At 40.2% G+C, this 26917-nt stretch overlaps 2 protein-coding genes across 2 annotated transcripts; both read right to left on the bottom strand.

Annotated features, from left to right (window-relative positions):
* Window positions 1-3424: 3424 nt before the first annotated feature.
* si:dkey-97a13.12 (ubiquitin carboxyl-terminal hydrolase 51) lies at window positions 3425-9085 on the bottom strand. Its single transcript, XM_061666793.1, has 5 exons — window positions 8927-9085; window positions 8089-8120; window positions 5936-6103; window positions 4855-4958; window positions 3425-3718 (listed from the first exon to the last, which is right to left on the bottom strand). Exons 1-5 carry the CDS (start codon window positions 8994-8996, stop codon window positions 3475-3477), a joined length of 618 nt encoding a protein of 205 aa, XP_061522777.1. The 5' UTR covers window positions 8997-9085; the 3' UTR covers window positions 3425-3474.
* Window positions 9086-9780: 695 nt separating this feature from the next.
* rrs1 (ribosome biogenesis regulator 1 homolog) lies at window positions 9781-13049 on the bottom strand. Its single transcript, XM_061666791.1, has 3 exons — window positions 12674-13049; window positions 11477-11879; window positions 9781-10540 (listed from the first exon to the last, which is right to left on the bottom strand). Exons 1-3 carry the CDS (start codon window positions 13007-13009, stop codon window positions 10215-10217), a joined length of 1065 nt encoding a protein of 354 aa, XP_061522775.1. The 5' UTR covers window positions 13010-13049; the 3' UTR covers window positions 9781-10214.
* Window positions 13050-26917: the final 13868 nt, after the last annotated feature.

The raw sequence follows: 26917 nt of genomic DNA on the forward strand, positions 1-26917 counted from the left end.
AAGAGTTTTTATGTGTATATATGATGTTTTGTTGTGATTTTGAGGAATGGAGTGCGTATATAATGATACAAATGCAATAGAAGCAAAGCAATACTACTGTAATCGTGTGTAACGCTGGCTGTCCTTTGTAACAGTATTTTGTAGCTACCCATTTCTACCTGCTCTGCATTTGGGACAAATAAATGCAATTTGTTGCCCGGTATTTTGGGTTTTATTGTTTGTATAAATGCATCAATATCAGCCACCTAAAAAAAAAGTGTGTGTGGAGGGGTCAAAGGCATCATGCGAATTTAAACTGAAGTTTCAAAGATAAAGTGTGTTTTAGGTAGCATTTAAACTGCACTTAAATGTAAATTAAAACTGATTACTAAATAGCAATTGAATTTTTATAAATAGATCAGTAATGCCTTCTAAATTAATGATTTTTTAATAATATATTTTAAAAGGCCAAATTAAAAAGATGCTGATTAAATTTACATAAGAAATAAATAATGAATTCAATTTTAGATATTTTGTTATTATATTGTTTATAAATTATCTAAAAAATGTCTAAGAAAAAAAACCATTTAATTACAAATAAGACAAAAATATAAAATATGTTTAGATAAAACATTTTATAATAACGATACAAACGAATAATAATGATTTAATTAAAACATGAATATGTTTTCATCAAGTTGTTGGTAAAAATATTCAGAACATTTTAAATATGGAAGAAATTACTACATTTGATTGAAAAGAAAACAAAATTGAAATAATTATTCAAAAACATTTATCAAATTGTTCATAAATCCTAAAAATATATTTTAATATTAATAGAAAACACTTAAAATGAGAATAAAAACTGCAAATAATGATTTTAATTTAAAATGAAAAAAATCTGTTTAATCAAACTGTTATATATATATATATATATATATAAATTTTAAAAAAACATGTTGTACCGCAATAAAAATGTTCATAAATGTAAAAAATAAGCATTTAATTTCAATAAAAAAACTTTTTACCAAATTTTCATTACATGTTTTTAAAGATTTAAAAAAATCAGTTTTTAACTACCTTTCAGCTCACTCATTTGAGTTGATTCCAACTGTTTGAAAAAAATAAATAAAATGCCCCAATCTGCTACCCGCTCGGGTTGTCACATGACCTCAGGTGGTTGTGACAGGTGAGTCGGTGCGGGGGGTCCGGGCAGGGACACGTGCCCCCTCAGCCCGAACAAGAGGCCCCCCCCACCACGGGCGGGGGTCAGGTGCCGGCCAGCTCAGCCGTGACTTAATGCCCCCCGTGGGCCCCTTTTGTCCTGTACACATTCACTCAATTGGCCACCAAATGGAGGGGGAATGGGACCACTGGCCTTATGGCACATATTTGTACGCCATGTCTTCTTCATCAATGTGCCCGTGTGCGTGTACAAGAGGGTCTTTTGTCTGGGAGGGACCTTCGCAAAGATGCGGCAGAACTCTTTTGCGCTTAATTGCTTGTCGCCTTCTGCTGCCAGCTCTTCCCCCGTTTTACGAGTCCGACGTCCAAAGCTTTACCCTTATTTATTGTACCGATGTCACACCAAGTAATTTATTTTGCTCATTTAACCTCATTACCCAAATTAGTATATTGCCCCCTCAGCCGCATGAGTCAGTGGACAACTTAATTATGATTTTAAAACATATTTTACTGTATTTTTACTGTAGCTAATATTTGTAATTATTATTACATGTAATTAGTTAATTTTCTTTCTTTAAATTTAAAGTACTGTTATTAGAATACAATAAAACAAATACAAAAATACTTATATTTAAAATGTAATAATACTAATACAAGGCAATATTTTGGGGTGTATTTTTTTTCTTTTCGAATAAATGCAAAACAATTTCAAACAAATATAATTTCCTTAAAAACACACAAAATCTTATAATTGAATAATAGACAAAACTATTTCTTTCCTGCTGTAGTAAATTTAAAATCATTTCAAGCATAATTTTCTAATAGACAATAATCTACTACATTACAATTATTAGAGTATAATGCAATGAAATAAAAATACAAATATACTTGTAATGTAATAATAATGTCAATATCATTAGTAACCTTTTCCTTCTATCAAATGTAAAATAAATTCAAATATCTCTAATAAATTTTAAATAACTTTAAACAAATATAATTTCCTAACCGACATTATTCTACCTGTTACATAATCATTTTATTTTCAAATAATGAATAGAAATAATTTAATTTAAATGTAATTTAAAATAAATTAAAATCATAAATGAAAAATAACGTCAAATATAATAAAAACGTTCAGTAATTCAACCACAATTTTCAATTGATTTATCCTGTATTTTATTAAAACATGAAATAACAATCATATTATATCTTAAATTTAAAATGAATATTTACAACAATTTGTAGCTACTTCATATTTCTTTACTGTACTTTTCATATTGTAGTCTGCTGTCCTGGCTGCAATGATTTGCGCGTATATTTTTACTTCTTTATGTTTTGTACCTGTCTTGTGAAACACATCAAAATATGCAACAAAAACATATTTTATTTACTTACATTTCAACAATATTGCACTGAAGTCTTTCGAAGCATTTTAGTGTTTGTGTTAGAAAAGTGCTCATTTTAGTGTATGTGCTTCAACACACCCACCTGCCTATCAGTGCCCGCGCACACACACACACACACACGTTGCCATTGTGTGCACTAGACAGCAGATGGCAGGCCATTATCAGGCTGACAGAGCAGTCATCTGGCAGGCATCCCACTCGCCCACCCGGCCCCCCACTCGCCACCAATCGGCCCTCCCTCCATCGCAACACACTTTTTTTGGCGGGATAGTCCATGTGATGATTTGTATGCATGCACGCATGTGTGTGCTTGCGCGTGTGTGCTCCCGAGTCAATATAGGTCACTGGTTGCACCGGTGTGTGTCGGCGTCATGTGACCTCCTCCACTCCCTTGGGGACCAGTTGTATTTAAAAAAACAATTAAACTTGTGGTTTTTCAGGTACTTTCAGTTCCAGGGACCTTTTAGTCTAGTCTCCAGAATCAAAAGTAGCCATTGCGTTTTCACCTAAGGTTCCCATAAGATTTGGTTCTGGGTACTTTTAGTTCTACAACCTTTTGGAGTTTCCAGGAACCTTTTGTGTCTGCTTCTATATTTCCACATACGGATTTGGTTCTACATACTTGCAGTTCCAGAAACATTTTAGTCCCTAGAATCAAAAATACCCCCTGCATTTCCACCTAAGGTTCTGGGAATTTAGGCCCTACTTTTGGTTTCGCAACCCTTTTACTCCCTGGAGGTCCCCGTCTTACATGACCAAGTATTGGGTTGGGGCTTTGAGGGCAAAAACACAAGACAAAGTAAAGATTTGCTGCTTCTTCACTGAAAAAAAAAACAAGCATATCAACACATCAATGGGGAACTCCAAATATGGGCGTGTGGAGCTCTATTCAAGGGGGCTCCCTTTAGTCCCCCTCAAAGGCCCCGTTGGTGGCTCCCTGACATTCGCTCCTCCTGCGGCACCTGGACAGGATCCTGTGCAGCAGGCCCGGGGAGCGTTGCATCTGAGGGGTGCCGTGGGGGCTGCCGGGTTCCTGGGGGGCCGGCGGGGGTCTCCGCGGAGGGGCCGGGCTGGGGTCCCGGCCTGCGTCCGGGCCGGCTTCTCCTCCTGAAGGGCTCCTCCTCCGGAGAGCCTGTAGAACGTGACCACTTGGGGACAAAAAGGAAATAACACAAAGACAGCTTGTTTATTCCTCTTGACCGAAATGCACGCACACGCATACAACTCTGTGCTATGTGTGTCTAAGTGAATTTCAAGTATAAACACCCTGCATTAATTTCAATGTGTTCAAAGATAAAATGAAATGAAAAAACATGATTATGGCCCTCTGAGAATTTATTTTTAAAAATGTTAGAATTTGGCATATTATGAGAGTTTCACAAGAATAAAGTTGTATTTATTCACAAAAATCCAATAATAATAATAATAATAATAATCATTAAAAAGTTTTCTTTTTTCCCAAAAGAAATTGTAACATTAAGAGGAAAAAAATATAATTCACAGGAATAAAGACATGAATTTTACACTTTGTTACACAAAAACAATCAGAATTTGGAAATAAAGTTGGATTTTTCTCCCAGGTGAAAAATGAGTAATTTTACAGGAACAATTTATAATATTATAATTTTGAAATTCTATATTATTTGTGAATAAGGTCATATTGTTATTCCAAAAAAGAAGTGGTAATATTATGCGAGAAAAATTGACTGTTCCATGAATGGCGTTGTAACCCTTTAAGAAACGGATATTTGAACACAAACCGTGTAGCAACATATGTAGACAGACAGCATTACAACAGTCACATGCGTTTATGCGAAGAACATTTAATATTACTGCAGCCTACTAAGCAGTCGTAACCGTCTTCTTTGTGTTTACACATATAACACTGCCTCCTGGTGGCCAACACGCACACACCAGACAAACGATGAATTAAAGCATGAAACTGCTTCAATTAAGTTTTTACATTGTATTTTATTATGTTATTACTGTATGCATTTGTTTTATACAGTACAATACAGTAGAGTACAATTTTTACATGCACTTTCCGCTTAATGAGATGCAATGCGGCGAGATGGGGTTGATTAGAGTGCGTGCGTGTGCGTGTGTGTAATCAGTGTGCTTTGTCAACTAATGAAGGGCGAGTGGGGCCACCTGTTTTGGAGGCTGAGGATGTGTGGGGGAATATGAGTGTGTGTGTGTGTGTGTGTGTGTGTGTGTGTTGGGGGCGGAGGGCAACAGCTGTCGGATGAGATGCATGATGGGATACGGGCGGAGTGTGTACTACCTCGCACTGTTGCGCCGTACGCACCCTCCGTCACCGCCCGAGGACGACGCGGCTCTTTGGGACGAACTTCTCCTCCTCATACGAGCTTTGGGCGCAAGGTTTTCCTTCAAAACAGGAAAAATTACAAAATTGTTATTTTACCTTTCTAGGCACCCAGGGTCACCGTAAAAAGCACAAAGTACGACAGGAACTATAATACAACAAATAAATCAAATACCACTTATTACATTCTGCTAAAGCGTACTGATTGTCAAAGTGTGGGAGAGTACGGGTACCGCTAGTGGTACACATGCTCCCTCTAGTGGTATTGGAAAGAATCACTGAAATAAATGTTGACACTTTAATAAATAAATAAATAAAAATCCACTGCAGTATATTTGTTAAGTACTATATTCAACTTTCAGGTACAGTACATTTAAATGTAATCATTTGGAAATGTAGAGTGGCACGGTGGAAAAACTGGTTAGCACATCTGACTCACAGTTTTGAGTTTTATATTTTTTATGAGTTTAGACTGTGCAAGTCACTGTGGCTAACACATATTTCAATTACTCATGAATTAAATTATCATTGTAATCATGATACGTTATTTTAATTACGTTTTTTTTCAACACAATTTGATGCAGAAGTAATTGAATAATACAAATACTTATTTCATTTTTTACTTGAATTGAATTTAATAAATGGCATCGAAATACATACAGTGTACAATCCACTGGATCATATAATAAAGTTATTTAATTAGATTTTAATTCTACACTAAAATTCATTTTAACAATAAAAATAAAATCATATTTAATAACAAAACATTTTCTGAAGAATAATTTTCTATGAATCAAATTTTTAAATTTTCAAATGGAAAATTTTTATTTAAATTCCGCAAGAAGTTTAGTATATCATTTCTTGATCAACTATAACAATGGAAAAGAGATAATAGAAAATATGATTCTTTTAGTTGTAATTTTTATTTGAACTCTTTATTAAAAAAAAAAAAACATTATCATGATTTTATTGTATTTTATTTTAACGGCAGAGCAACATTGTAGAGCAATGTTGTGATGATCCGGAGCCAAAAAGCAACCTGGCCGAGCTCCAGGACGCAGGAGGCGGGGAAGTAACCCTGCTGGCCGTCCTGCAGGCGTCCGAACCAGCGACCCGAACAGTCCTGGGACAGAACCACGATGACGTCACCGGCAGACAGCTCCAGCTCGTCGGGCCAGTGGGGGCTGTAGCTGTGCACCACCACCATCTAGTGGACACAAGGCGAATTAGGAAACGAGATTTTGAAATAAAAAAACTGCATGCAACTCAGCATGGAGATGGTGCTGTGCAGTGGATTACTCTACGTCCCAAAGTGTACGATTTATTTTCTTTTATTCTGCTGCACTATTGATTCTGTCATTGTATATTCAACTAATCAAATTTTTAAACTCAATGGAAAATTTAAAATGAATCTAGAATCTACTGGCCCATAAAAAATTGTTTTTTTCATTAGTTTTTACACAAAACGATGTATATATATATATATTTTTTTTTTTACTAAACTGTAATTAAAGTTGTTTTATGTTAATTGAATATTTTAAATGTGATTCATATTTCTTTGTATAAAATTACATTATTTTAAGTAAAATTAATTTAGTGAGCAAATAATTTAATAAAAAAATACAATTATTTTGGATTAATTCATATTTGAATATTAACATTGAAATAACAAGAAATATAAAATGGGTTAATTTTCCTTTATTTGAATACAATTAGCAATAAATTCATAAAATATATTATTTTACCCTTATTTCTTTATCATATGTTTGTTTTGTTTAGCCCCTTGTGGCCCGTGTAGACTGTATCTGTGCACCACTAGCACCATCTAGTGAGCAGTAGTAGAATTAATTTATTTTTAATTTTTTTTTGCAATTATAACGCTGCATTATTGATAATAATGATGATGACGACATGATCACAAAGTGTCTTGAGACTGATGAGAGCTTGTGTGCGGGTCAGAAGCGGTGAATGAATAGGATTACATGTCAATGGGATTAAGGCCTGCTACTGGTGAAATAGAAAGTTTAAATGTGGGGCCTCTTAGCCGCCTCAAAATATCCCGCCTGCGTGCAATCGGCTCGTTACGCTCTATCTCAACCCTCCCCCAAAACACAGACAATTTATTTGGTGTTTTGTAAAAGAAAAAAATATCACTCTACAGTATTGTAGGTTATAAAAACACACAGTAATTGACATAAATAGAATGGAAAGAATTCAACTGATGATTTCATACTTGCGGTCGCCTTGGCCACCGGGGGCATTATAATACATACAATACAGACACCTAGATTTGAAAAAAATAAAATAAAAAAATGTTTTAAAAATAAAATCGAAGAACTCGGTTAAGTCAATTTAAAAAAATAGGACGACGCAGAATTTCCTACTGGAGGCTCCGCCGGGAACAAAAAAAATATTGAAAAATATAAATAAATAAATAAAGATCCGGAACCAATATTTGCGCCACCGGAAACAATGTTTGACACGGACATTTATTGCAGACGGCTGAAGTGATGGGCCACTAATAAACATTGCCAAACAAACGACAGAGGAACGTCTGTAAGTGATTTTAAGACACTATTTGATGTGTAATATACTCATAACTGACTGGTAGTTAGTGTTTTTTTTTAACCTAAAATGAAAATCGCGAGCGCGCTAATGCTAATCGTGAATGCTAACCGTTTAGCAAAGGCTGATTTTGTTGTCTCAAATTCTGTACAGAGATTATACCATACACTCAGTAACAACAAATAAATCCAGCGATCACAAATGAGAATAAAATACGTCAGTTGAAAAAATACGTCAGTTGAAAAAAAAAAAAAAAAAAAAACATTTTGAGGGGGGCGAAGCTAAACCAATACTATTGATACTAATAGTATTAGTTTTTGGCAGAGGATAAAGAATATACACCCAAGACTATTGTTATACAGTATTGTCTTTCTACGTGTTGCTGTACTGTTTGTGGTCAAATATCTGTTGCTCAAAGGGTTTTAGCTAGCATCATACAGATGCTAGTTTCATTAGCCCGTTTACAGCGTGTTGCACTGTTAGCGTTAAGATAGCTTACTTCCTATGGCAAAGTCACAAGGTTGTTTTAAATACTACACAAGTGTGCTACCAGCATCGTTATATTTCAAAAACTTGTAAGTAGGATTGCTCGTAAAAGGATGAAAACAAAAAACAAAAGCAACTCGCCTTGTCGTCGTTTCCTCGGCATGGATGTCGGCCTGTTGGTTGGAGGGGGACATTTATTACAATTGCACGATTTAAAAAAAAAAAAAACAACAAAGAAGAGTAAGGTCTCAAGACAGGAGTGGGGTAACAAAGTGTTTATATTTAAAAAAAAAAAAAAAAAAAAAAGATTTCAAGGTACTGTTAAAGTTTTAAGTTAAGATTCCTAGCCTGCATAAGGGTTTGTAATTAGGATTAAGGTTTCAAATTAGGGTTTCAAGAACATCCTTACTTCGATTTTTCCTTATCCTTTCTTTTCTTCCAGTCTTTCATGTTATCCATGTTTCCTTACTTCGTTTTGACCTCCCTTCATCATCCTTGTATCCTTCTGTCCTCACTCCCTTGTTGACTTTCACACCATCCTTTTATCCTTCCTTCCTCACTAGTTTCCTTCCTATCCTTTCATACATTCTTGTTTCCTTCCATCCCTGAGCTCCCTTCATCCTTCCTTTAATACAATCCTTCTTTCCATCCTTTAGTACCATGTTTCCTTCCTTCTATCCTTCCATACGTCCTTGTTTCCCTACATGTTATCCTTTTATACCATCTTTTCTCCCTCCTTTAAAGTACATTTTAACAAGTGTACAGGCACTTTTTGTCCCCCCCCAGTATAGTATAAACACATACATTTGCCGTCTAATCACCAACACTCTCCCCTTCCATCCTAACTGGAGGAGTGGTGGTAAACCTAAGGCACACGGGGCAACACAGTCCCGATCATCACTCTCCCCTTCCATCCTAACTGGAGGAGTGGTGGTAAACCTAAGGCACACGGGGCAACACGGTCCCGATCATCACTGACCTTGCGGCGCAAGCACGGTGGTGAACACCTCCAAATGCTCGTGGTGGCTGTGCATGTAGATGCGCTGCATCTCCCTGAGGCGGCTGGCGTCAGACTGGCGCTGCGCAGACAGTGTCGCACAGCGCAAATTAAAACACCCGCCCCGCTAATCCGCTGCAGCCACTCACTGAGCAACGGCCGCTGGCAATGAGTTCATGCTGCGGCACGGAAAAACACGCGTTTTCAGTAACAACTTTTTTACTGTCATATAGGGGTAAAAGGTAGTTAACCAATGTATGGTAAAACTAAAATAAAACTACACAAAATTTAAGAATAATTCAAACTTATTTGGGAAAACAATTGATTAATCACCCTTTTTTATATTCAAATTGCCAATCAAAACGGGAAGTGAGCGTTTTATATATTTTCCACACTAATTGGTGTTAAATTCAGGTCCTTGTCCCAAATTCAGTGACAAGCTAAGCTAAAGCCAAAAGGTTTATGTAAGGGAAAGTCTCCGTTAAGCAGCTTAGAAAAGCAATCTGATTGATGAGGAGCAATTCTAAGAGCAGCTCGCTGCACCTTCAACAAATACTGTAATTCAACAATAGATAGTTATATAAATTACTCAAAGGGTTAAACTCGAGCATAAACCTATAGAATAGAGAGAGAGAGAGAGAGAGAGAGAGAGAGAGAGAGAACTGGAATTAACAGGGAAAAAAAAAAAAAATCATCAGCCAAACTTCCCCAAAAGTTTCTCAAAGAGAGAGAGAGAGAGAGAGAGAGAGAGAGAGAGAGAGAGAGAGAGAGAGAGAGAGAGAGAGAGAGAGAGAACTGGAATTAACAGGGAAAAAAAAAAAAAAAATCATCAGCCAAACTTCCCCAAAAGTTTCTCAAAGTTTATATAGGGTTTCAAAAATACATAATCTAATTTGAAATGTTCCATAACAAATGGCGAGAATTAAGAATAAAGTGGACATTTCCAAAATAAGAATAAACATACTTTTCAGGGAACATTGCATTTAGTTCATTTGGGTTACACAAATTCTAGGTTAAACCTTTCCTTGAATATGATAACAGGAATAAACTGAACATTTGTCCAATTTAAATACTCAAATTCCTTAATTTACCATGAAGAATCTCTCCATTTACTGTAAATTTATTGAAGTTGGGTTGCAAAAATTCCACTTGAAATGATTTGAGGATGATTAGAAAAAGTTTATTTGCACTCTTAACTAAAAAGACGGATGTATGAAACATTCAAGGATTTTCTTGGTGATAATTTATGAGTCCGTGCAGTTCTTTTCAGTCATCGCTTCCCAGGTTTGGACTTCTTCCCGGCCGAAGCTCTTCCTCGTTGAGGTTTCCCTCCCGCAGGTTTCCCCCGAGCGCCCCTCTTGCCTTTCCCCTTGCCGGCCGCCGCATTATCCCTGCGTCCCTTCCTGCCGGCCTGCTTGCTCCTCTTGTTGTTCCTGGCTGCGGCCTCCTCTCGGTCCTCCTCCCTCATCTGCTTGTTGACCGCTTTGGTGACGTTCAGCTTGGGCCTCTTGCTCTCCATGGCCTTGAGGAGCTCCAGCTGCTTGTTCTTCTCCGTGGAGAAGTCGCCCACGACCGGCTGGAACTTGCGCTTCATGCCTAAAGTTAAAAAGGGGGTGGAAAGTTTACAGTAAATTTCCATGGGAATATTCCAAATTGATAACTTTCCAATGACATAACTTCGCCTTAGCAAAGTCGGCAATCTTAATGCTAACACACAATGCAAAACACCTTAGACAGGCTAACGAAACAAGCAGCGATAGTTGCAGTGTTATATCTCCAAGTAACAAATAGTTGAACACAAAAAGTATAGCAATACATGTAGACAGACAATACACAGGGGCATATATTCTTTATCTTCTGCAAAGAATGGGTCATATTACTGTGGCTTACTGAGTAATTGTGAGTGTCTCCATGTATATCTGTATTATATTGCCCCCTGGTGGCCAAGGTGCATACACCAGAAGGCACATACAGTGATTAACTGCCTTTTACCCTGGTATGACAGTTACACATTTTACTTAAAATGTGTGTGTGTGTCTTGCATAAAATCTGGCTGTTTTAGTCAAGATTATGCTAAAATATGAGTCATTCCAAAAGCGGAGGACATTTTGCTGAAATTTTCAATAATCCATGCACAAAATACACAAACTTAAAATTGTGTAAATTATAATTGTCCTGAGACAAAATGTAACAAGCTGTCATAAAAGTGATTCCTAACTATTTAAAACACCAAATTGTCCCAAACGTACATATCAAATATAGCAGATAAACTACGTTCTAAATCTAATTTTTGGGTCTGGTTTTGTGGCTAGGTCTTCCGTGTCAAAACAATTTAGTTTTATCACAAACATATTTCAAACGGTATTAATTTATGCTCTGAATTTGTGTTCCAACATGCACACAACCAACCTCGTTACTAAATTTTTTAAATGTATGTAAATGTAATTTTTGTTATGTTAAAGCTAAGTTTGTGCTTGATCAGTTAGCATAGCAGCTAACACAGCTAGCATGCACCCTTGAGCTAAAACTAACCGGTTCCTCTGGTGGGCTTCTCCTTGGGCAACCCCTCCTGGAACTTCCCAACCGAGGCAGTGGAGGTCCGCGCCACACTGGCAGCTTGGATCAGCTCGTCCCTGGACTGCTTGGCGACAGGAGTCAGGCCCACGCCGGGGACCTTGATTTTCTGTGCCCGGGCGATGTTCCGCAGCCGGTTGAGCTCGTTCTTGGCCACCCGCTCCTTTTTGGCGACGACCCGCTTGGCGAACTGGTCCTCGTTGGGGTCGGCGGTCTCCGGGACCTCGATGACCCACTCCTTGGTGTCGTCCTTGGCCCGCTTGTAGCCCCACCGCCGCCGCCATTCTTTGGCCGTCTCATCCCACACCAGGTTGGTCTTCTTCTTCTTCTTGATGCCCTTCAGCTTGGCGAACTGCTCCCACTTCAGAGGGAAGGTTAATGAAGTTAACGACAGGGAAATAAGGATAACTAAAATTGAAAAAAGAAAAATAAATGATTAATGAATCTGGCCTCTATGATGGCTATGCTCCCTTTTTTGAACCACCACCATCGTGCCCCTAGTGTTCAGACAGAGAGACCACAACTTTTTATTTAAAAAAAAAAAAGAAAAAAAAAGACAAAGACACGTTACATTTGAGTAAAACTTATGAGACGTCCAAGAAAAGTTGTGATTAAAATAATTTTAAAATATTTAAAAAAAAAAAAAAAAAAAAAAAAATTTAAAATAATTTTAATCACAACTGCAAGATGTAATGGTATTATCAAGTATCTATAATTAGCGAGTACTCAAATGCAAGTATTTGTACTTGGTCTGGAAAAGGGCCTGTAGGTGCATCCCTGATTGAAACACATGAGTACACTTTTTAATTCCTTGTTTTTTTTACTGTACTGAATCATACAATTTTGGTAAAATGGATTTCATCCGAGACTCAACACTTGATTTTTCATTTTTGTTCTACCAGCTGACATTTACACATTTTTGGACAAGGGAGCAATTTCTTGTAAAAGTCTGCTAAAGTAAACGAAAGAGGTGTTTAACGGCCAGGCATGACTAGTGGATATACGCTCATTTAAAATGTTATACTACTACTACTAAAACTAACATAGGAAAATGGCTACCCCACTCTTAAAAAGTATTACAACTGAATTGGAAAAACAAAAAACGTCAGAGTCAAACCAACCTAAAACCAATGAAAAATCAAAAACTATTCTAACCTTGGTCGGAGGTCGGGGCTTGGGCTGCGGTTTCTCCCGGGGTAAGGAGGTAGTCGGGTCGGGTAGTTTGACCACCAGGGCCTCCTGGAGCCTCTCGGTAGGGAGCTTCCACAGCTCGTTGATGAGAAGCTGCGTGTTGTCGCGAGCCAGCGAGCGCAGGAAGTCCGCGGTCAAGTCGCGACGATCCACGCGGTTCTTGTCGCAAGCCAGCAGGTTGCCCAAGTCGAAGTCCAGCTCCAGCTCCTTGTCCACGGCGATGCTGCGGCGCTTCTCCGCCTCGTCGCGCTCCGCCTGAGCGAGGAGCTCGTCGACGTTACACGGAGCAGCTTCGGCCATATTGGAAGCAGTCAGTAACAGCTTCTTCGCACGTGTCTATATGAAAACACTACAACTTCCGGGCCAAATCATTTCCGGATCAAGGTTGAATGTATGTAGTTTTCCAAAACACACACAAGGGGGAGACATTTCCCCATGTTATGTCACAATATATGTTTTACCCCAGTACATCAGAATCAGAATCAGAATCATCTTTATTTGCCAAGTATGTCCAAAACACACAAGGAATTTGTCTCCGGTAGTTGGAGCCGCTCTAGTACAACAGACAGTCAATTTACAGAACACTTTGGAGACATAAAGACAAGGTCTCCAAAGACGGACGAAAAACACAAAAACAAAGACAATACTAGAGAGCGCGTTACGAAGGCGACCACACTGGTAGGCGCCATCGCCTACAGTTTGCTACGTCAATTAATTAAATGAAAAAAAAAACTATTAATTTTAAAATAGTGGATTAGGTTATACTAAAAAATTGCATTCACCTTAGTATAATCACCCTGTGATTATATTTACATAATAAACAATTACTACAGCAAAATATTAAATATAAAAACAAAAATGTAAGTTGTCTATAATGTAGTAATGTAATATCAGTGCATATATTTCGATAAAGAACAATTACAAAGGGAGAATTAAAAAAAAATAATAATTTAGAAATAATGTCTTAAAGTATACGATCAGTTATTAATAAAAATGTTATTTTTCAAATAATATGTTTAAATTATTTCATTAGCTCCAGTATTCCATTAATTATCAACATTTTAAAAAATATTTTATTGGTTTATTTAACCATTTTTTGTTATGTTTTCATCATGATGAATGGCTTTTAACAGTGATTCTCAAAGTCTGTCACACAGATTCCCTCAAGTGGTATGCAAAAGAATCAGTGCCTGAGTACAGTTCAGTTGTATTTAACTTTTAAGTTCAATATATTTGCATTTAATCTGCTTGTTTTGAAAGATTTATTCAGGTATTTTTTTTTAATTTTTACTTGTTTATGTGCAATACATTTTATGGTACCAAAATAGCATTTTCTTATTTTCCAATATTTAAGCGCAGTGTTATTGTTCAAATTGTGCGTAATGGTGCAGTGCCTTACAATAATATTAAATATACTTTTTAGGAATAAAACCGCTGTCTCGTTTTTGATGAACACTTTAGTGCTAACTATGCAACAGGAGATTAATATTGATAGTTTTTTGAGGTTATACATTGTGTAAAAAGTTTGAGAACCGCTGTCTAAAACAGTTGCTATACCTTTCATGTCATTTTCTTCTGTTTTCTTCTGTGGCTCATAAAAGTTGCTTTGGTAAACTTTGTAATAGGATTAATGTCAGTGTTTCCAGTTAGATTAAACCCACTGATGGCACATGTATAAAAATACATGTGCCATCAGTTGAGGGCTGTTATTTTGGTCCTTTTCTGCACTAATTTGACAGAGGAGGTGGGTCTCTGATAAGGAGCACATTGATGTTATTATTTGGTGGGATGGCGGTTGGCCGTAGCGCGCCGCCTGAATGGTAACGCGCTTGACAGGCGCGTAGATAAGGTCACAAGGGAGTGGTCGGCGGATAATTGGTGCCCCAAAGTCCCTGGTGGGATTTAAAAAGACCCCTTAGGTCCCCGATGACGTGGTGGTATGACGTCTGGAAGGCAGATACAGAGGAAATAGAAATACGTCCGATGTTTGAAGTAGCATTTTAACATTTGTGACTGTCATAAAAGCGTAAAAAAAAAGTTAACGACTAATGTAATGTGATTAGCGGCTAACATTAGTGATACAAATCTTAACGTAGATCTCGGTATATTTTCTCTCAAGTTGTTATCACACATGACAAAGCCAAGGGCAGCTAGCAAATATGTATTTTTGAAATAAAAGAAGATAAATCCTAAAGAAAAAGCAAAATTCTAAAGGGAGAATTATTATTTTTTATTATTATTCTTATTCTATAATGGCCCTCGGAGGACTTTATATAAAGTCAAAATGGCTGCCGTCCCCATTCCCCTTCTGCCGCATGTCTTCTTTTTTTCCCATTTTGCTGACTTTTGGATGCAGGGATTAAGGCAGCAAACAGGATTACTTTTCCACAGGGTTTCTTTTATAGAAGAACACAGGGCACACGTCACTTGTTCACTTTTTCCTCCATGACGTATTGAAGCTTTTCATCAAATGGAAATCCTCACACAGGTTTTTCTTCCCAAAGTGTCTTTGATCCTCTTCGTCGAGCTCTTGGTAAGAATCTAAGCTTTTTGACAGCAATGATACACCTTCAATCGGCCTTTTACAAAGTTGAGAGGCTTTTTTTTTTTTTTTTCAAATGTGTCAGATTGCGAGGGTTTCTCCTGTGAACGGGCAGACACCACATGATTTGCGCAAACTTTCAGTCATAAGCACGGTATTGTGATTCAATTACTTTTATTGGATTTATTTCATCAGAATAAAACAAATGAAATGCTCGCCTACAAAGAGCGTTGCAGCGGTGGGCACGTCTCACTTGCGACGATTAACTTCTGTAGCCGCTATGAAAGTTAATTTCACATTGTAAGTGTGATAAACTTTTCAAATCGATTCCTACGTCTTTGGTGGTTGCGCACAAATGAGCCGTTTTTCTCGGGAACATACTCTGGAAGGTAAAAACAACTGAGCTGTATTTAACAAATGTACTTCACCGGATTAAAAACAAAGTTGAAGCCACCGTAACATGATTCACAGTTTGAACATTTAATTCAGTGATTCATTTGCGTACCACTAGAGGGAGCCCATGTACCATTAGTGGTGCCCGTACCCCACTTTGAGAACCACTGCTTTCAATGATTCCCTGGCTGCATAGCGAACAAAAGTGTGTAACCAATCACATTTCCACTTGCATGATGCCTGTGGGAGGGAGGCAAGGAGGGAGGATTGCATTTGTCCAAGTCACCTCTAAATTGCTCATGCACAACAAATAATATTCACCCAGCTGCTCGGGCTTAGGCACTTTTCGTGATTACATTGGCCGCTTCCTGCCGGCTTGAGTTCAGCATGTCGGCTCGGGTCGGAGAAGCCTTTATCGATCTGCTAAAAATTGCCATTTTGGCAGAAGGTGGCCATGTAAGACCAAATATGGATGCGGAAGAGACAAGCGGACCAGGCCGGAGCGAGGCTATTTAGCGGCGGATAATAAAAGCAAATATTGACAAAGCCTGTCCTCTGTGTTTTTATTGGCACGGAGGTGAACGGTGCGCACACACACACACGTTAGCACATATCCATTTAGCCCTCAGGTAGAGCCTGAGAAATCCCCTTTGAAGCCTCTCCATTAATGAGGAAGGCTCGAGCGTGGGGGGCCACCCTACGTGACGGGCGGCCAGGGTCCTTATTGATCCTTCCTTAATGATCCCTGCAAGTGCACATCAGCGCATAATTAGACTGATACTGTGTCTAATGAATGCGGACAGACACTAATTCCTCCCAGGAGAGGGCTTGTTAGACACAGGGTTGAAGAATGAACAATGGGGCCAATTATTTTATTCAGTGTAGTTCTAAACATATAAATGTCTTCTCATTCCATTCCCTTAGAAAAGGAATGGAATGATGGGCTTGGACTGGACGTAAAATGTTACCACCAAAATACTCATATATTTATGGGAATTATTCTAATTTTCACTTTATTGATATTCATGTATTTAATTATTTATTTTTTATTTGAGTGCTGCGATTGGCTGGCGACCAGTTGAGGGTGTACCCCGCCTCCTGCCCGATGATAGCTGGGATAGGCACCAGCACTCTCGCGACCCTGGTGAGGATAAGCAGCTTAGAAAATGGATGGATGGAATATGGCACTTAACTTATTTTAAATACGGCACGGTGGACGACTGGTTAGAGCATCTGCCTCACAGTTCTGAGGACCGGGGTTCAATCATTCATGCTCTCCCCGTGCCTGCGTGGGTTTTCTCCAGGCACTCCGGTTTCCTCCCACATCCCCAAAACATGCGTGGTAGGGTAATTGACAACTCTAAATTGCCCGTAGGTGTGAATGTGAGTGCGAATGGTTGTTTGTTTGTATGTGCCCTGCGATTGGCTGGCAAGCAGTTCAGGGCGTACCCCGCCTCCTGCCCGATGATAGCTGGGATAGGCTCCAGCACGCCCTCGTGACCCTTGTGAGGAGAAGCGGCTCAGAAGATGGATGGATGGAATTTATTTTTACATTGAGCAGTAATGAATGGTAAAATTGTGCATTGCAGAGAGAATCCAACCCAAAGCGACTCCTGTCATCCAGTTTGCTTCGCCCCCCCCTGATCAATGGGCTGATTAAATGGCAGTCACGTACCCTTTAGCCTGGCGTGATGCAACTGTAGCAAAAAAACCCGCCACATTCACCCAAGTGTCCTCGCCGAGCCCGTTTGACAGTCGCTGAGCGCCCCGTATGATCCCCGGAGGGATGATCCCGAGCTATAAATAATATGGATTGTATACGAAGCCCTGGAGCGTCGCTATAATGACTTTGATATGGAGATTAAAACCCTCCCCACTCACCACCTCAACCCCCGAAGTTCGAGTGAAACAACTCCTCAGACGAGTTTCACCAGCAACGTCTCAGGTGGAGAATACACAAACGCCTGGAGGCCTTCTCAAGTCAAAGTCACTCCACTTCTTGACTTTCAATGTATTTATTTAACTCCGGCTTACGAGTAGCGAACGGCTTTGTGTCAATTTAATAGGAAATTGTATGAAAGTCGAGTTGTTGGGAACATGGCGGAATAACTTGGGGGGGAAAAAAATGATGTAGTAACGCCACAAACGTTGGAGGTAGCACTCAACAAACAAGATATGCAGAAAGAAGCATTAAAATGGTGGAAAGGTGTTTTTGAACTAACAAAATAACGCAATATCAAATGAGGTAAAACAACAACAACAACAAAATTACATGAAGTTTCATTCGATTTTGGAGTAACCCAATTAATACATCTTTCTTTTTTTCATTTATTCGAAACTGTAGCGCCAAACACGGCAATTAGCATTTCAAATATGAACTTCACTCGCGTGGCAATAAAAGAAAAAGTAGGGCGCTAGCACACTGGACAATGTGCATTAGCAATGAGGCACCGTGATCTTTAATGGACACACTACTTCATCTATAGGGTCAAATATTGACATTCACGAGTGTGCTGCTGTGACTTTCATCCAACAAAGTGTGAATATCTTATATGTTACGCTCAGAGAGCCCAAACGCGGCATCCTTGAGACATGAAAAGAGACCCACGTCAGTGGACCTTCATGTGGACTTTAGGATCTCAGCATGGAAAGCACATTTTCGCCACCTTCCGACTTTCAAAGCGGGAACCGTGTCCGTTGAACGGGGCGCTTTTCAGGGAGCGAGGGCGTCCGTAGAGAGGTGGAAATGATACAGCTCGCTCACGTACGTTTTGGAACTGTATGTCGACGAGAACAATTGTGAAAGATAAACAACCTTACATTTGCAACTTAATTCAATCCACAAAATGGAACTTTTATGAATAGACAAAAAATGCAAACTGAGTACCTGAAGTGAACCATCCTTCTTGGTGTAAACAGTTATAATAAGCAAATCAAGTGTTACATAAAGAGTAGCCATTAATCCCCGATCGTAAAACATCACTTCACGCCAACTTGTGAAAGTCAAAATAAAACAAACTGATGGCGGCATGCCCAGAAAAGTGAGACTACAGACCACAATGTCTAATGTGTGGATGACATCAACAAAGAAAAAGACTTTTATGAAGCCTGGGTTCTATTCAAGAACGTTATGTATTTTATTTTATTTTATTTTTTACATTTTAATGTGGTTTGTAAAGATTCTCTTTTGTTTAGTGGACACCTCGCTGGCTGGCCAATGAATATGTGCGCTTTACAATTCACAAGCTAACCAAGAGTTATTTAAAAAAAAAATAAAATAAAAAAAAATAAGTCGCTCCATAAAGCCTGACACAGTAACTTCAGAAAAATGGCGGAATCTATCCACAAACATGGCAAAATCACAATCGACTCAGAAATTTGGGTGATTTTTCCAACCTGATCCCTTCGTTCTCCAACCCTAACAAGTCAGACACTATGCTTGATTCTCGGCTTTTTAAGACCCCCCCATCCCAGCCTCAAGCTCCCATTGATACAAGTAGAGTGATGCAGAGTGACAGACGGCAGGAGTGGACGGCGCCGGCACCGACGATGCGCAACAGATAACAGATGCATCCCTTCGAAGTGCGTGAACCACCGGCGGATATTTACCAATTGGGTTCACTGCTACCCATCAAAAACAACCACCCTAAGACTTGGAGTTACAGCATAAGACCTCATATATTTATGTATAAGAAATTATATATATATATATATATGTCCTAAATGTGTGTGTGCATCAAGCATGCATTGTTGCGTAAGTAGAACGCAAAGGCGGGAACCGACGATGACTTCACGGCCCAGCGAGGACTCCAAATCCCTGGTCTAATTATAATGTTTATGACATGTAATTCACACCCCGGCACGTCAAGAAGCTCTAAGGGGGCCGCGGATGGGTCAGGGGAAGCCCACCTGATTTCACACAGACCCCGGTGAGCTGAGCAATTAAATCACAAGAAGAGTAATTACTAAGTCTAAGTCAGTAAGTCCGAGAGCGCGTCGGATAACGACAAGGAAATTCTACCGGGCGGAGAATAATGTCTGGGTGAAGCAGCATGTGGCTCAATGTTGTTTTTGCCTGTAAACAATTATATGTTTACCACCACGACTCATATATATATATATATATATATATATATGAGACAACAGACGCTGCCGTGTTAGTCTGAAAACCTTGTACGTCGCATTCCGAGCTTAAACCCGACAAAGATGATCATGTTTTTTAGATGTCCGCATGTGGCGAAGATTGGGAAGATGGCGTCGTCGTTCGGTGACGGTCCAAAGGAGGAAATACTGCTGCTAAACAGATTAAATGACAACATTATGCAAAAGAAAAAGAAAAAAAACTGGTTGCACATTGTTGCGTCTTATCATCTTCTCGTGTTCTCCGATATTTCCAGAGTGTTGCTGTCTGCTGTGTCATTTTGCATTTGGCCGGGTCTCGTTGAGTTTGAAAAAAAAAGGGTCACACTTGTTCTAATGAGCCTTTTTTTCCCCTACATGCAAGCGTATTCTTCTGCTCGCTTCACAAACAAGGTTTTCCCTCATTAGGAAATCTCACATCGTCTTTCTGAAAAGCATCTTCACTGACTTGCATCCCCTCTTTTATGATCCATTATGTTTGCTCTAAAAAAATAAAAAAATTAAAAGACTAGCGCACATTTTAAAAAGGAGACCATCCCTTCTTATGAAATAAAAATAGTAAAAAAGGTCACTGGAAATAACAAGCGCCTTGTGAACTGACCCCAGTGTGTTTCCCCCCTCCTATTTATCACGCAGGCCGGTTTGTCCTCACGCGGAACCGTAACTCGCTGTGACTGCTGGCGTGTAAAAAAGGTTACATGCTCGGCCGACGTTGAGAACGCGGAGGCCTCGCCGCCCGCAGTCTTCCAACAGTTGTCGCTCATTAGCTTGACAATGGCTTCTTACACGTTTCGGCCCCTTTGTGTCCCCCGCTAAGACGGGCGCCGCTGCCGAGGTGACTGGAACGACGGCATTTTAGCATCCCTGCCTCGGTGACGGTGACGTGAAATGAGTGGGACGTGAAAACAATATCTTTTAAGGTCAGTAAAACTCAAAGGGAAAAAGGCACGTCTGAAATAAAAAGGAATTACCCGCTGGATTTGTGGCAACTTGAATTAAATGAAACATGGGTTATTACGTAGACGTTTGTTTTTTTGCTACCCTACGGCTAAGAATGGCATTAGTTCAAATGAAAAAACTTTCACAGGCTGTCAAGTGCATGCCAGAACAACAGGTGGCGCTTTCACCCCTAACCGCAATGGCATTTCGGCCAATCACAAACCAGAAGAAAGTCATATCTGGAAAAGGCACAATATCAAACAAGGCAAGTCAAGGAAAACAGGAAATCATAGTCACTGGACAAAGTAGTTTACGTTCAAGCTAGGCTAAAGCAACAATAACAATAACCCGTAACTGTAATGACATTTCAGCCAATCACAAGCGACAACAAAATTATATCCGGGCAAAGGCAAGTCGAAGAAAATGGGGTCTCGTACGTCTGAGTCAAAATTCATGGAAAAATATTTGTCCATCCATCCATTTTCTGAGCCGCTTTTCCTCACTAGGGTCGCAGGCGTGCTGGAGCCTATCCCAGCTGTCATCGGGCAGGAGGCGGGGTACACCCTGAACTGGTTGCCAGCCAATCGCAGGAAAAATATTTGTAAAAATTCCAAATGTTTGTACATTTAGACACGTGCTAAAGCATCCATCCAACCATTTTCTGAGCCGCTTATCCTCACAAGGGTTGCGGGAGTGCTGCCAGCTATCCCAGCTATCATCGGGCAAGAGGCAGGGTAAACCCAGAACTGGTTGCCAGGCAGTCGCAGGGCACATATAAACAAACAACCATTCGCGCACACATTCACACCTACGGGCAATTTAGAGTCGTCAGTTAACCTACCATGCATGTGTTTGGGATGTGGGAGGAAATCGGAGTGCCCGGAGAAAACCCATGCAGGCACGGGGAGAACACGCAAACTCCACACAGGCGGGCCCGGGATTTGAACCCCAGGCCTCAGAACTGTGAGCCAGACGCTCTAACCAGTCAGTCACCGTGCCGCCGGGCTAAAGCAAGTATTTTTTTATATTTTATTTATTTTTTTTGCTCAAAACATTTATCGCACTGGCTGGGAATTTTTGACTCAGTCTTGACGTCCCAATTTGTTTCTCATGAGCAGCCCTCATTCATCCGACTGACACTCACTCTCTTCCTGATGGAGCCAATCACTGACACGCAGCGTTACCTAATGACAGCAAATCAAGCTCCGAGGCGCAACGTCGAGCTTTTATCGCCGTAAACTCCTCCATTTTTCAAATGCAGACAATAAGACTAATGGCCCGTCGGCCAACCTGCACACTCACACGTCCCGTATCTCCGATTTACATCATAAAAGCAAAGTGCGTGAGGTGCGAGAAAAGCGGGTGCCGGCGATATGGAAAAATTGAGTCCATTAGTTTGGGCGATGTACCTGAAATGTAACCCAGAAATTCCGCTTTAGACCAATGTGGCAACAATATTTAACAATTTCACCTTCAATTAATAGCCTCCGAATCATGCTGAATCAGGTTCCGAAAAGCATGCAGTCGGCTTCACACTGTTGTAAGATAAAATCCAATGTAGTCCAAATGTAGCTTTTCTTCGACTAGCCTTTCTCCTATTTCTTTAATCCCAGTATTGTCCAAAATGCTGCTTTCCCTTAAGAAGTCATTTTTCATTACCTTAACTTAATCCCATTTTTGTCTAAATGTAGTTTTTTCTCAAATAGCCTTAATCCTTATGATCATTTAAGCCCAATATTGTCCAAATGCAGGTTTTCCTCGAGTAGCCTTTATGTACATATATACAAACAAATAAAACACATAAAGACACACTATTATACAGTGAATAATGTCCCCCTAAAATATGTTATATAAAAAAACGGGTTTATCTAAATGAAACTGCAGTTGTGACCACTTTTAAAAGCCTAAACGGGAACCAAAAGGATTAATGCGGCGAGTCACAAATAGAAACCTGAGCGACAAATTCATATTTTGCTGACAATTTATCACTTGAAAGTGCAATTTAAACAGGGGGTGTAAACTATGCAGTACACACTAAATGTATAGAAGCTTATAATATAGACAAAGAGCCACGAGGGCGGAGCTGCATCGGAGCTCGTTCACACGTAGCCTTGCAGACGCTCCTGCTTTCTCGCAGGCCACGCAATATCCCCCTGTTGAATATTTAAGTCGTCCTGAAAGGAGCTTCACATGGAATTATTGCTAATACAATTTCATAAGGCGTCGAATACTTAAAACAGACACTTTTTTTATATTTTTAGTTGGGTTCCTAAGGCATTATTAACGAGCTGATCCACAACGATGTTTCCTGATGCTGGTGGACTTCCATACTGTACAGGCAATGTTTTAAGTGACTAATCTTCCTAATGACAAAAAGTGAACACCCTGTGCCACCCATATTAGATGGCGAAGGCAAATAAGCTTGGAATATGCCCCAAAATGGATACTTTTAACCAAAACGGCATGGTTCCTTGTGACTTTTTCGTACATCCTGTCATGATAGACATGTCGACCAAATTTCATGTCCATGGTTGAAACTGGTGTTCTCTGGTTATCACACTTTTCTTCTTTGCCACCACCAAGACTCTTGAGTTGTATTTTTTCCAAACGGTACCACTTTTGACAACTTTGTTTAGTCTATTATTGAACATTACAAACAAAGCAGGTTGTTTTGCTCAGTTTTGTGTCGTAAAAAACATGAAATGTCACTTCTGTTCGCTTGGCTAGCCTCAACGCGAAAGGTCAAAACTCTCGCCTGGTGGGCGAGGTGTTTTTTTTATAGAGGATGTCGTAAAGCGAAAAAGTCAGCTAAGCGGGCGGCAAGAAAGGTTTGAGCAACAAGATTTCAAAAGGCCGGCGTGACCTCACTGATTAAAACAAGGACGCTCAAATTATTTAGGGAAGTTATGTGGCCTTCCTTGCCATTAGAAAGGCACGCAGTCGATCAGTTGCCATGGAGAATATGGAGAAAATGGTCTCCAAACACCTGGTCAACATCCAACAATTCCCCTCATCGCATTTATCTAACCGTGGCTCTAATCAAGGAAACAACGTTTAAGCCGAATAATCTCTTCCGCTGCCGACGGGAGTGATTTGCAAAGGAGGCGACATGCGTTGACCACGAGGTGTTTTCTATTTGTGTCAACCGACGTGTTCCTGCTGATGGGAGCTGACGCCTCGCCGCCTTGAGGCCACATCAGGAGATGCTACAGCAGGAAGCCTTCACTCGGTTGCCAATTCCATCACTATTCTGCAGTGATTGATGGATGTCAGAGAGAATGGGATGTCCCTCCCTGAAAACTGAAGAACGAAGAGGAGAAGAAAACTGGTCAGGGCGGAGATGCAAGATTAAAGTTGCTGTGCAGTGTCCAACATGTGACAACAATCTCCTGTATTCTTCATATATCTGGGGCGCAGGGTAGGCGGGCGAGAAGGAAGCCTTTTCTTATGAATACAAAAATCCAAGACCATGCCAACAGCAACATTAAACGACCTGCAAGAATGTCTGCAACTGCTAGAAATGTCCTACATGTGAAAGCAATCTCCTCTTTTCTTTATCTCTGGCCAAGCCCCGCAAAATCTGAAAAAATCGCTGTGACATTAGCAAGAAGTGGATGTCCCACTAAAACTGATAGAAAGACAAGAAGAAAGGCTTGCAAATCAACATGAAAGGAGCTGTGTAGATTTCTGGCAAGTGCTGTCTGTATCCTTCGAGTAACAACATCCATCCATAAATTTTCTGAGCCGCTTCTCCTCACTAGGGTCGCGGGCGTGCTGGAGCCTATCCCAGCTGTCATCGGGCAGGAGGCGGGATACAACCTCAACTGGTTGCCAGCCAATCGCAGGGCACATAGAAACAAACAACCATTCGCACTCACAGTCATGAGTGAGTGCGCACTCACAGGGCAATTTAGAGTCTCCAATGAATGCATGTTTTTGGGATGTGGGAGGAAACCGGAGTGCCCGGAGAAAACCCACGCAGGCACGGGGAGAACATGCAAACTGGGGATTGAACCCGGGTCCTCAGAACTGTGAGGCTGACGCTCTAACCAGTCGGCCACCGTGCCGCCCGAGTAACGACAATTTTCCATAATCGTTAAATGCCTGGGCTGTGATGTAATATCAAGAAAAAAAATGGTCAGGGAGGCTACCCGAGGCCTACAGCTGCATTAAAGGGGTTGAAGTGGATTCTGGAAAGTGCCGTCTGTGTCCTATATGTGAAGGCAATCTCCCGTTTTCTTCAAAAATCTGGGCCATGATTAAAATACAAGAAAACTGATCAGGGAAGCTGCGATGAGGCTTAAAGCAATGTTGAAGGGGCTTCAGAGTCAGGGAGTCTGCAAAGCAACTTTCAAGAACCTACAGTGATTTCTGGCAAGTACTGGCTGTGTCCTACATGTGACAACAATCTCCCATATCATTCACATCTCTTCCCCCATCAGGAAAAACAGCAAATCCAGGCAGAGTTTTGCAAAAACATAACATAGCCTCGCCCCCTGCATTCACATTACAAGTCACTCCAGCAGGACGCACATTACCTGGACGCCATTTCCACTACCAATCTACCCTGATTGGCCGATTGATGCCCGCCTTCTAATATCAGTCTGGAATCTAATATCCCCCTGCAGCCTGCCGGAATGGAAGTACAGCAGAGGATCACGGGGATGTGCTTAACTTCATTGTGACAAATATGCAGTGTGCAAAAAAAAAAAAAAAAAAAAAGTGTCAGCATTAACAGGAGAACAGAAAGTTAAGTGATTCCTCCAACGTGGGTGATTGCTCCCCTTGATTGCTTTGCACTTTAAGTGTGAAAACAGCGATTTATTTTTTATTTTTATTATCTTCATCACTCGGGTTGGGATTCTAATGACTTGTCTCATCCGGGATGGAGCGTTCCATCTTGAGAGTGTGATCTGGCGCGGGGCCCTCGCTGGGAGGCGTGGAGCCCGAGAGGCCAGTGACGCGCGTATATACGTGCGGCAATGAATCAACGTTGCATCTCCCCCATCCCTTCCTGACTTGGATGCAGATGCGGATTCATTCATTAAGTGCAACACGGCGCGGGTCAAGTATTAGGGACATCACTGCGACGGGCAGAACATTAGGTACACCTACACAGGAGAGGTTTAATAATGGGCCTGCAGTGTGGCTTGGCACGGAACGAGTGCTGTTTCAATGAAGTGGTGCCATGTACTTCAGAAAAACATACACTAATGACATAAGTAAATCGAATTCAAAATAATTTGTGCTTTTGTCACACTGCATCAATTTAATGGCCATTGGGCTGCTCCTTCTGGAGTGCCCGCCTTGGCCACCTGGGGGCAGTATAAGACAGACAGATGGATATACTGTACATGGAAGTCTCAGTTGCTCGGTCTCAGCTCCTAAATATAGCACTAATATTAGTCGCTCTTTTCACAGGATAAAGAATATGACTGTGAATATTTCTTTATTGTCTCAAAAATACAGTATCTGTAAGATATCCGTTGCTTAAAAGGTTGTAACACCACATCATAGATGCTATTCAGCATTAGCGATAGCCCGTCAATGTTATCCCCCACTATTTGTTAGCATTAAGCTAGTGGACTTCAACTGAGAGTGGCAATAAACAGCTCGAAGCCTCAAATTTGCGCTCGTGAGATAAAGCAAAAAATCGTCGGAACGACGCCTTGTATCTGGAAAAAACGTAAGTCACATTTCCGAAGGCACCACTATATTTAGATAATTACGTGAGCTCCAATAAGTTTATTTCTCAGGTGTTTTTCGCACGTTGTCGGTAGACTAGGCTAATAACCAGAGGTGGGTGCACTCGAGTCACATGACTTGACTCGAGTCGGAATTAAGTCGCCAATTTTAGGACTTGGGACTTGCTTGGCTAAAGGAGAATGCCAACAAGCAAGGTTTGCAACTCAAAGAGAAGAGACCAGAGGTGGGTAGAGTACGTAGCGAAAAATTTTACTCAAGAGTACAGTTACTTCAAAATAATACGACTCAGGAAAAAAGGAAAAAGTAGTCCCCCCCCCCCAAAAAAAAATAAAAACAAAAAACAACAACACATACATCATGTCTTACAGAAACATTATATGCAAAAAAACATCAAATTTCCACATTTGGGCAGACACAGACAAAAACACATGATAAAGGTGTTTGTTGTTTTTCATAGACTGAAAGGTAAACATGGAATGACTCTGAGG

Source organism: Phycodurus eques, chromosome 21 (genome assembly GCF_024500275.1).
Source record: "Phycodurus eques isolate BA_2022a chromosome 21, UOR_Pequ_1.1, whole genome shotgun sequence".
In the NCBI taxonomy this organism is placed as follows: Eukaryota; Metazoa; Chordata; class Actinopteri; order Syngnathiformes; family Syngnathidae; genus Phycodurus; species Phycodurus eques.

Coding starts and splice junctions, on each gene's coding strand:
- si:dkey-97a13.12 (XM_061666793.1), bottom strand. CDS start 8,996: ATGCAGCGCATCTACATGCACAGCCACCACGAGCATTTGGAGGTGTTC. Junction 6,104..8,088: donor GCCGAGGAAACGACGACAAG/GCGAGTTGCTTT, acceptor TGTGTCCACTAG/ATGGTGGTGGTGCACAGCTA. Junction 4,959..5,935: donor GCGTCCTGGAGCTCGGCCAG/GTTGCTTTTTGG, acceptor CCTGTTTTGAAG/GAAAACCTTGCGCCCAAAGC.
- rrs1 (XM_061666791.1), bottom strand. CDS start 13,009: ATGGCCGAAGCTGCTCCGTGTAACGTCGACGAGCTCCTCGCTCAGGCG. Junction 11,880..12,673: donor AGCCCCGACCTCCGACCAAG/GTTAGAATAGTT, acceptor TTCCCTCTGAAG/TGGGAGCAGTTCGCCAAGCT. Junction 10,541..11,476: donor GAAGCCCACCAGAGGAACCG/GTTAGTTTTAGC, acceptor TTTTAACTTTAG/GCATGAAGCGCAAGTTCCAG.